The sequence below is a fragment of the Poromitra crassiceps genome, assembly GCF_964638095.1.
Source record: "Poromitra crassiceps genome assembly, chromosome: 30".
NCBI lineage: Eukaryota > Metazoa > Chordata > Actinopteri > Beryciformes > Melamphaidae > Poromitra > Poromitra crassiceps.
In genome coordinates, this window is record NC_139652.1 from 9484298 (window position 1) to 9495433 (window position 11136).

An 11136-nucleotide genomic window follows, 5' to 3' on the forward strand; every position below is an offset into this window, starting at 1 on the left:
ATGTATAAAAGGCTGCTGGGGGGGGGGGGCAGTCTTTTGTCACTGTCACTCAAGGTCTGTGATGAAGCATTGCATAGATGGTTTTAACTCGACAACAAAAACATTCTAAATTGAACCCCAGCTCACTTCCTGTTGCAGTGTTCGCTATGGGGAGGGAAAAAAGAGAAGCAGAGCAGGTCTGACAATTCGGTGAAACCCGTCTATAGGTGGAGATGTTCCCTTAGTTTAAGGCAAGGCATCGTGGCCTGTGTATAGCTGCAGATCTCTTTCCTTAGTTATCGTGGCCTGTGTATAGCTTCAGATCTGTTGGGAGCAGCAGGTGGAGGGTTGGCCTGACATCTCAGATAGACTGCCGGTTGTACTCTTGGGGAGGATGCATGCCGTCGTAGTGGAACTCCCTCCACTGCTCGGTGCTCTCTCTGCTCCTCTCGTCTTGTTCTGGAAGATGATTAGAGTTCATCGGTGCGATGAATGAGGTTGTAGAATCAATTAGGTACTGTGTGTTAATCCCCCCCTAGTTACCTAGTAACTACAGGGGCGCGGGCTGTATTCTAAAGCAGCGTTAATTCCCTCAGTTACATAGTAATTACAGTGTAACTACAGGGGCCCTTTATTCCATACATTTTGTTACCCTGTAAGTATAGATTTTGTACCCTGTAATTAACCTGTAAGTACAGATTTTGTTACCCTGTTACTTACCCTGTAAGTACAGATCTTGTTATGCTGTACTTACCTGTAAGTTGTGGGCTGTATTCTAGCTAACCTGCATCAGATACTGTATGAAGGGTTACGTACCATCGCCCTCCTCCTCGGCGTAGCTCTCAAACTCATTCCTATTCTCCTCGTGGTACTCTCTCTTGCGTTCGTCTGCGGCCAGAACCTGCTTCTGCTCAGCTGGAAGTGCAGAGAAAAGATACATAGGGGGTCAATCATGTATTCATTGGAGTATATTAAATGATTAAGCGCTAATATTCAGTTTAGTTTATTCCCATATCAACCAGGCTGCGAGGAATTTGTCTCAGTTTGCTGAGGATACAGGCACAAAAAGGACATCAGATGCGCATACAGCGGGGGCGAACAAAATAACAGACTTTAACTTTGAAGGAACTATAATCACAATTACAAAGGCGGCTACATAGACAAGCCTTAGCCTAAGTTAGACGCAATTATCTCTAAGTGTCAGGTTTAAAAGAGGTCTGACAATGACTCACTTTTATAGCCTATACTGTTTCCCGAGTGACATGAATTAACCAATAGCCTAATATAGAGTTCAAATAGGAATATAGTTACTGCCCAGATGCCTTGATAACACACAAACTGCATTATTGAGTTATTATTAACTGAGTTATTTTAAGAGTTGTGAAAACCATGTCGGCATTTGCCAAACCGTGAAGAAACCCCACCGCTGGCAGAGAGAACAGTGGTTGGAAGTTGAGGCTCTTGGACACATAACATGAACTTTGTTAAACACCACAAAACTACGGCCTCAAAACTCACCCGCAGAATTGAATCAACACTTCTGTACAACACAAGAGCTATTTATGGTCGGGCTGCCATTCAGAAACTCTTTGTATCTAGTGCCAATGCACAAAGACATGTCGGGGGCACAAAACCATTCAAGAAATCAAAGCAAGACTTCAACCCAGAATGATGATGGTTCTATAAAGGTGGAGGTATATGAAGACATTTTACATGATGCAAACATTGAGGCCATTTACACCTGGCGCTAACATGTGTTTTCTGTGATCAGATTGCAATCAGATTGTGTTTTATCACTTGAAATGCCAGGTGTAAACACCCCCAAAACGCATTGAAGAAGGATTGCAATCTGATCGGCCAAATCACCTCCGGAGGTGGTCAGGGATGCATTGTGTACACATTGAACACAAGTGTAAATGCAATGTGTCCTCTCAATCTGGATACACCAACTTTATGCGGATTGAGAGGACAACCATTTCTGCAATCTGATTGCAATCAGATTGCAATCAGATTGCAGAAAATGCATGTTAACTCCAGGTGTAAATGGAATCAGGCTGAAGTGATCAAATACAATCTGATTGCAATCTGATGGCAGAAACCACATGTTAACGCCAGGTGTAAATGGCCTCACTGTTCCAACATGTTCACATGTAATGCCCCCATAGAAACTGCAAAACAAATTCCAGATGGTTTAGTGAACAGCAGGGAGAAGTCAAACAGCTTCCATAGCCTCCTGAATGTCATCCAAACAATATTTGAACCTTTATGGGGAGTGGATTTCGCTTCTTGAAGAATGGCCTAATATCCTATATGTTGCTAGTTGTTGCAATGATTTTGTCCATGTTCCACATACAATACCCATCATTTTATACAACAAAATCAATCAATAAAATACAATTCAATAACACACAGAGTGCAAGTGTCTGTATAGCCTCGCTTCTGGTCCTGATAGCCCTAACCTGGGACAGTTCAATCCGATATTAAGAATGCAGTGTCTGTGAGCAGAATTGTGTTCGGCCACAGCGATGCCATTTTACGTGCGATCGAGCTGAATTTTTCAGGCAGTGTAAATAGCACCCCTGCGGGTGACCTAACAGAGCCGGATTTTTTTTAATTAGGTAATTAGGGCAGATTAATTGCCCTAATTACATTATGATTGCCCTAATTACTTAATGATGTGATGTCACTCAAGCAGTGATGACATCATCTGGTGAGCCAATTGAGCTGCGTCTGCGAGCCCGCAGAGTGGGCGATTTCCATAACTGCACCCATGGTACATCATCTCCAGAGTCTCCACGCGCGCGAGATTTCTGGTAATAAATAATAATAATACTAATAATAATACCCTAGAGCTGTGTTGAAGTGTTTTAGGATGGATTTGTCCTCTTATATCTCAATCCAGCAGGTTTTTAAGCACCAGGAGGACTAACATTAGCAAGGGGCATCTGTTGAGACCAGACTGGGTTTGGAATGGCCATGCAAACATTTCCCAGGTCAGGTCATGACCTTTGACCTATTCTAGGATTCCCAGCACACGTCTGTGCATGCAGAAGGAGCTACTCTACTCTGGAATTCACTTTGGGTATTCAAGTCACTTGGTTGTAAATTTCAATGTGAAACATTTAGAAGATTTACAGCCGGACTGCTGATCAGTGCTGGAGATTTATACATGCAGAATACAAAATGAGGGGATGAACTCTTAATTGAAAAAGTGAAGTACTGAAGGATGTTTATCCCAAACAAACACTGCAGAATAACATTAATTGTTTTCCTAATTGGAGAATAAGGTAGTTCTACATAATGCTTTCATTTCATTTCATGTTACCCTGACACATGATGGAACCTCCTCCACTCCCCCTCCGCTCGCCAACTCCCACTAAAACCAAAAGTCAAACAGTGGCATTTCATTTGGAGTCTGGTGAAATCCACATCGGAGCTGATTTCTAGGCTTGGACGTTAAAACTTTGCATCGCGACTCGTCGCCTTAACCCATTGATACCTGATGCAGCATTTGCGTGTATATCCCTCATTTGTGTGCGTATCCCTTTAAGACCGCGAACCGCGTTAACGCGGTTCGCGGTCTTAAAGGGATACACACACAAATGCTGCATCAGGTATCAATGGGTTAACCACCAACACCACCAGGATAAACAATCAAATGTTTTCCCCTGAAAATGTCATCTACCGGCAAACGTTGTGTTGTGTTGTGTTGTGTTGTGTTGTGTTGTATGTCATTGTCAATGTGTCAATACGTGGTGAGAGTTTCTCTTAAAGTAAGCCCCATTTATTTCTCTCACTTTTCCCTTTGTGCCTGCGTCGACACTTTGCACATTCAACTCGCAACCGCTCGCCCACTCGTCCATCAGTGTTCTCTGCTTTGTATTCGTTTTCTAACAATTCCTCATACCTTCAACGGCACAAAATGGACTGTTGTTCCACAAAGGCCCACAGCATGTGTTACATAACTCTCCCATAACTCATAACACTGACTCACTTGGTGAGCTCTGCTCTCTCACCTTCCTGTCAACAGAACCAGACACAACAGTGTCTTGCACCCATTCAAGAATGTCAAACATCTTACGACATGTGAATTTTCACACGTGAGGAATATATTCCCATATCGATACTGAGCGGTAGTGTAGATGTAGCTGTGTGTGTGCTGTGTGCTGTGTGTGTGTGTGTGTGTGTGTGTGTGTGTGTGCTGTGTGTGTGTGTGTGCTGTGTGTGTGTGTGTGTGTGTGTGTGTGTGTGTGTGTGTGCATGTGCGTCGTGTATGTGTGTGTGTGTGTGTGTGTGTGTGTGTGTGCATGTGCGTTGTGTGTGTGTGTGTGTGTGTGTGTGTGTGTGTGTGCATGTGCGTTGTGTGTGTGTGTGTGTGTGTGTGTGTGTGTGCTGTGTGTGTGTGTGTGCTGTGTGTGCATGTGCGTCGTGTATGTGTGTGTGTGTGTGTGTGTGTGTGTGTGTGTGTGTGTGTGCATGTGCATTGTGTGTGTGTGTGTGTGTGTGTGTGTGTGTGTGTGTGTGCATGTGCGTTGTGTGTGTGTGTGTGTGTGTGCTGTGTGTGTGTGTGTGCTGTGTGTGCATGTGCGTCGTGTATGTGTGTGTGTGTGTGTGTGTGTGTGTGTGTGCATGTGCGTTGTGTGTGTGTGTGTGTGTGTGCGTGTGTGTGTGTGTGTGTGTGTGTGTGTGTGCTGTGTGTGTGCTGTGCGTGTGTGTGTGTGTGTGTGTGTGTGTGTGTGTGTGTGTGTGTGTGTGCTGTGTGTGTGTGTGTGTGTGTGTGTGTGTGTGTGTGTGTGCATGTGCGTCATGTATGTGTGTGTGTGTGTGTGTGTGTGTGCATGTGTGTGTGTGTGTGTGTGTGTGTGTGTGTGTGTGTGTGTGTGTGTGTGCTGTGTGTGTGCTGTGCGTGTGTGTGTGTGTGTGTGTGTGTGTGTGTGCTGTGTGTGTGTGTGTGTGTGTGTGTGTGTGTGTGTGTGCATGTGCGTCATGTATGTGTGTGTGTGTGTGTGTGTGTGTGTGCATGTGTGTGTGTGTGTGTGTGTGTGTGTGTGTGTGCATGTGCGTCGTGTCGTGTATGTGTGTGTGTGCATGCTCCATGCTACCCTGTGGTTCCTGCTGCAGCCTCCAGCACAGTAACCAGTGGCTGGTCTGGCAACAAGGTCTCCAGCATACAGCTAACAGCCGCTGGCTACCACCTTTCACCCCACAGTCATAACGATATTCAGACTGCCTACATAGCCATGCTCACCCACTGTCCATTCAGTCAAAAAACATCATTTATTTGTATAACCATTGCCATTTTGGATGCAGCAGAATGAGTACAGTCATAGCGTAACAGTGAACGTTTGAGGTCAGTGCAAGAGTTGTACCTCTGCAGCCAAAGCGTCTACCTGTATAATGAGGCACAGATGCAGTCATTGCCACACACACACACACAACCACACACACACACACACACACACACACACACACACACACACACACACGCGCCTTGGCTGACCATACCTCAGTCTAAAATAACAGAGCGAAGTGAGCAGCCTCACCGTTAATCTCATCCTGGGACTTGGCACCCCTTCTGCTGCGGCGCCTGAAGAAGTTGGAGGCATCGGCCTCCTGCATGAAGATCCTCCTCAGTGGAGCTGCTGCGGTGGAGACAGGAGGAGGTTGAGCTCACAACAGAGAGAGCAGATGTTGTTCTGCAGGCAGGATGGAAGAGATGGAGCTGAAGTTCTGCTCACCTTTCGGGTCCTTAGCGCTGTCCTTAGCATCAGGCACAGCTGCAGCGTCTGCCTCTGGAGACACTGGGTCAGAGGACAAAACATGAATGCTATAAATTAAAACACCTGCATGATGTAGCACACAACCTGGCCTTATTTGGTTACCTCTCCAAGGGAACATCCGAACACAGAAAGCATTGCTCATTTTGGTCCAACCTATCCACTCAACATATTCCTGAAATACCAATGCACATGCCTGAAAGGTGTCTATCGACCCCCAAATCCCCCAGTAGTGCCCCGCATCAGACTCACGGGAAAGTGCGAGGAGCACGGCGATGAGGGCCAGGAGGGCTGCGTGTGTCCAGGACATCTTCAGTTCTGTGTCTGAGCTGTCGAGAGATACAAGAAGTGTGTGTGAGGAAAGAGAGAGAGAGAGAGAGGTGAGTAAGACGTACGTGAGAGCGAGCCCTGAAGAGGTGGGGTGGGGGCTTGGAGGAAGGGCATCACATGGAATCTCAGGATGATTGACCGCTGGTCAGAAGAGGGAGGGAGACACTGTGCAGATCTGATAAGTGACCCGAGAAGACACGGCCATAAACAACAGTAAAGGATTTCCAATTCAAATGATTCAAATGAAGGGGGCCACCTATTGTGTTTTCCTTTTACTGCTTTTTCGGGTTCACAGTCAACTTGGATGCAGTTAAAGTATAAGCTAATATCTGTCACCTGACAGATGGCTTAGATTGATGTTGATAAACCAAATAATCCAAGAACCAAGAAATTTGGAGCGCTACGCCTCAACAGTCAATTAGGAGACAGACAAAACGACAAGATCAACCAACAACAACAACAACACAGAAGATAAAAATAGAAAAGAAGTTAAATAGAATGAATACAATATATACAATGGAGGTTTGCTTGACAAAGGAATAGATATATTATTGCACTGGAGTCAATATAAATGATTGCACTCATATGGGATAAATGTGGAATTGCATTGGAATAAATATAAATTAATGCACTAGAATAAATGTTAGTATTGCACAGGTATGAATGTAAACATTCATCATATTGCAGGTGGTGGTGGTGGTGGTGGTGGTGGTGTGGGGGGGGTCCTTTGTGGGGGTGGGAAGGGGGTGGGGCCTGTGAGGACATGTTTTGTTATTTAGGGGAGGGGAGTAGGGAAGTGATGTACAATGACATCATTCAGATTAGCATAGTGCTGTGTGGGAAGGAGATGCATGGGCTACCTATCAGGAGGAGAGAGTTGGATGACTAACAACACTGCAGGTTCTGGAGGAGAGGAGAGTGTGTCAGAAAACAACTGCGGCACACAGAGTGGAGTCGGGGGGAGGGCTATAGGCTAGCTGCTTGCCAAAATGTGCCCTTGCAGATGCAACTGAGACGGGCCTCTCTCTCAACAAGGCCGCCCTCTCTGCTCTGCAGGAACTCCTGCCCTGGAAAGTATGCAGCCGTCTGTTTGCTTGAGTCCCCCCCCCCCCCCCCCCCCCCCACACCTGAAACCCGGCGGTGCCCCAGAAAAAAGAGTGAATGTTGAAATTGTTGGGAGTGATCCGGGATGGAGGGATTGTCACTCAGGCAGTGAATCAACTAGGAGGGAGAGTTTGAGAATATGTATGATAGTGAACGCAATAAAGGAAAGAGTTTTTAAAGACATAATGCCACTATATACACGTTTTCATGTTGATGTATGATGAGGTTTTTATGTATTATGGTTTTATTATGTGTGTTATGCTGTGGACTATGAGGGCTGCAGCAGTAGCAGCATATCTCCACAAGGGGGCCACTGTGTGGCGACATTGGCTGTATTTCCCATCAGCGAAAGTTGGGTGGCGCTATTTCCCCGCTGGCAATTTGACGACAGCGTCAGCAGCAGCAGGCAGACAGGCAGGCAGGCAGAGGACACACGCAGAGCACTGAACCAGCCAGCAGTCACCATCGTTTCTCTGACGCTGCTATGCTCCCCAGTCGAAAAACGAACAGTTAGTGCTTCTTGTTTTTAATCGGGAGTTGAACTTTGAAGCCCGAACAGAACAACAATGCTGGGCGCCACATCCCCGCGGATATAATAAGCGACACCGAGGCAGGAAAGTACCGACACACACCGACACCACAAAGCAGCGCTTAGCAGCATATTTTTTCTCTTTTTTTTCTTCCACGGCCCCGGAGGGAGAGAGAGAGACACGGCGGCATCCGGCCCGAAAAGAAGCTCCGAGGTCGGGGACTCTGGTCGGAGCAACGCACATCGTTTCTGGTGAGCCTAAAATTAAATTGTGTGCGGTTCTTTATTTAAAATGTACCGCAATGAAACAAGCGGGCCGATAATAGCTACACAGTCGCCAGTTATACAGCTGCCCCCGATACAAGAAACGTTTTTTTACCAGCCTGCGTTGACACAAAATGGGGTAACAATGTAGCAATGTTTACTTCACAACGCGCAGTGTGAATGTAGCCGTTTGTTTGTGTGAGGCTAGCCGTGCTATTCAATTAGCATTTGTCCCATTCAGCAGTGAATAGTCTGCTCATTTAACTCAAACAAACGGTGGCTGGTTTAAAGCTGCTGTGCTCTGAGTGACGTTACATGCAAAATAGACGAGTGTGGAGTAAGTTTTGTTGAAATATTTCTCAGTAGAAGACCTGTATTCTTTCCTCCTCTACCGGCCTTGACTGCTGGTTTATAACATGTAATGTTATGTAAACTCTCTTTTGATGTAGTCTACACGCACACTGCACCACAACTTGGCAAACGGCACAAGAATTGGATGCGTTGTTTGAAAGGGGGGCTGGCGCTCTACATGTATCGTCTTGCATAGCTGCTTACCAAACATTCACTGACCCACATTTGAGACAGAGAGAGATCTCCCCTTTTTCCTGGTACCATTTTCCCAAAAAGCTATCTGAACCCTGGCCTGTGCAACCGGTGCCACTCTCTGAACCAGTCAAACTGCTTTTACAGGGTTCCACTGTTCCTTGAAATCCTCGAAATGAAAGTTTGTGAATTTGAGGTGGGGGAGTCAAGGCCCTGAACGTTTTTTAAATGGACATAAATAGACACATGGGTCATTGAAAGTACTTGCATTCATTTTGTGCAAGAATACAGAAGTTCTTTTGATTTTTTTTATGACACATTTTATGACAGCCTTTCTTTTAATAGTTATCTGTGAGCTTCTGTAAAGCCTAGTTCTCACTATAAAAAAAGTGTTCTAAGTTGTATCAGTGATTAACCTTGATCCGTGTCTCAAACTATGCCGTGTTTGTTGGGTCCTTGATTTTGAGGGAATTGGGCCTGGGAAAGTCCTTGAATTTGAAGTTTAAGAAGATGTTGGTGGAACGCTGTTTGAACCACTTCAGCTGTCGAAAGCACACTAGTGGCAGACAGGAGCCTGGAAAGCAGATTTTGAGGAGGACTGCTACTGTTCTAAATTCAAGGAATCTCATCCAAGATGCCGCATTCGTGGGATTCCTGTCCTCTGACTTATGACTTGTGTGTGTGTGTGTGTGTTTGTGTCTGATATGAGTGTGAAGTTAGCAGGATGTCCTAGAGGAAGACATCATTGTTCTGGATGGGGGCTCAGCTTGACTGAGGAACAGTAGGAGAGCGAAGGAGGTGTGGGAGGGCTTTTTGTCAAGGCAGACTGGTGGATAAGTTCACTTTGTTTGAACTCGGACTGGGCAATATATCGATATTATATGATATTCTTTGTGATGTGAGCCTAGATATCGTCTTAGATAATTGGGATATCTTAATATGTGTTGTCTTTTCCTGGTTTTAAAGGCTGCATACAGTAAAGTGATATAATTTGTGGAACTTCCCAGACTGTTCTCGCCGGCCTATTATTTGCCTTTAACCACTTGGTCCTGATAATTATTTATCAAAAAATCTCATTGTGTAAATATTTTGTGAAAACACCAATAGGCAGGGAAGGAAACCCTGTCTTTGCATTTTATTTTGATCACATCCTTGTTACCCAGATATATATATATCGTGGATCACCATTCAGCCTAAAATACAGTGATCTATTTGATTCTTGGTCCATATCGCCCAGCCCTAGTGTGAACGCAGCCTGGAGCTCATAGTTCCATATTTATAACCGCCGCATCGATTGTTGCTGCGCTGCACTGTCCCCATTCTTAGTTTGCTGATGCTTTGTTGTTGCTTGCTAGCAGCCCGTTGAGCCCGTTGAGCTGTAACCTGTAGTTCAGTGTTTAGAGCTGAGCGGAAAAGCCGTGGTAGCAGCACTTTCTGCCATTTCCTGTATGCATTCAGCCACAAGCTTCCTCGCTTGAGTTTGCACCTCTTGGCGCCAGGAAATCCGCTGACTTGGGGCTTAAACACCCCAGGTGAGTCGTGCGGTACCTGGAGGGTAAGGTCAGGCACTGGCCGGTGGTTGCAGACGGTGTGTTGGTTTGACGCGGTGTGGTTGCAGATGGTGTGTGTGTGCTAAGGCTGGCCTGGCACAGATAATCCGTGATCCGTACGGGTCAGCTGCCCCCACGGTCGGCGGACCACGGTTTGGGACGTCCGTGGTCCGCCGACCCCCCCCCCCCCCCTCTTTTCCGTTGCGTTTAACGTTTAACGCTAGTGTATGAGAACACATGCAGCGCAGCCAGACACAGACAGGCATCATCATGGCGAGCGCAAGTACGAGCCGACATGCAGCTGAATTGGAAAAGCCTCCCGCATCCTTTAAAATCAGCTGTATGGGAGCGTTTTGGCTTCCCTGTCAAATCTGGCTACTAAAGACAGCCGCGCAACAAACTTATTTCAACACCGTTGCTGTGGGCTGCACAAGATATAACGAGAGCCACCACACGTGCGCACAGCGCACACACACACACACACACACACACACACACACACACACACACACACACACACACACGGACGGTGAAATGTTGGCTTAAAGTCGAGCTGAACCCAAAAATGACTTTTCTTTTCTTTTAGTTCAAATACCTGGGTATTCAGTGCAGCTATTTAATAATGTATGCCAAAAAAAATCACAAAAATCAAATTTCTTTAGTTTTCCCACACTTTTTCACATCAAAAGTTCATTTTTCAAGATTTCATCCATAACAGTAATCTACAGTTTGCTGACGTCACCTAGTACTATCAAATTTCTACCCCATTTCAACCAATCATATCACGACATGGCAGCTGTCAATCAAATCTTCATTTCAGGATAATTTCTCTTCCAAATGAAGGGAGAAATGGCGCCTAGTGCCTGTCATCTGGCAGAATTCTAGCCCATAAACTAACTATTAACTTGACCAATTATGCAAACTAAATCAAACGGTAATGTCTAAGAATGCAAAGAAATGTAACTGGCTCATTAAAACTCGCATTCCAGGAATATTATTTACCGCAATAGCGATAATGGATGCGCGCCTCAGAGAGCCTGGTTGTCAGCGCACCTCGGAG

The 11136-nt window shown here is 45.7% G+C and overlaps 2 protein-coding genes across 2 annotated transcripts in view; one reads left to right on the top strand and one right to left on the bottom strand.

Moving 5' to 3' along the window:
• Positions 1–340: 340 nt before the first annotated feature.
• Positions 341–8408, bottom strand: ucmab (upper zone of growth plate and cartilage matrix associated b; the record flags this gene model as incomplete). Its single annotated transcript, XM_083663332.1, has 6 exons — positions 8355–8408; positions 6009–6085; positions 5718–5780; positions 5523–5621; positions 796–894; positions 341–438 (listed from the first exon to the last, which is right to left on the bottom strand). The coding sequence occupies exons 2-6, from the start codon at positions 6064–6066 to the stop codon at positions 341–343; spliced, it is 417 nt and encodes a 138-aa protein (XP_083519458.1). The 5' UTR covers positions 6067–6085; positions 8355–8408.
• The window catches only part of LOC310800709 (cyclin-dependent kinase 17), a 55604-nt gene continuing 52099 nt past the window's right edge, over positions 7632–11136 (top strand). The window contains exon 1 of the mRNA XM_083663323.1: positions 7632–7971. The gene's annotated coding sequence lies outside the window, so the exon portion shown is untranslated. The remainder of the gene's footprint in view (positions 7972–11136) is intronic.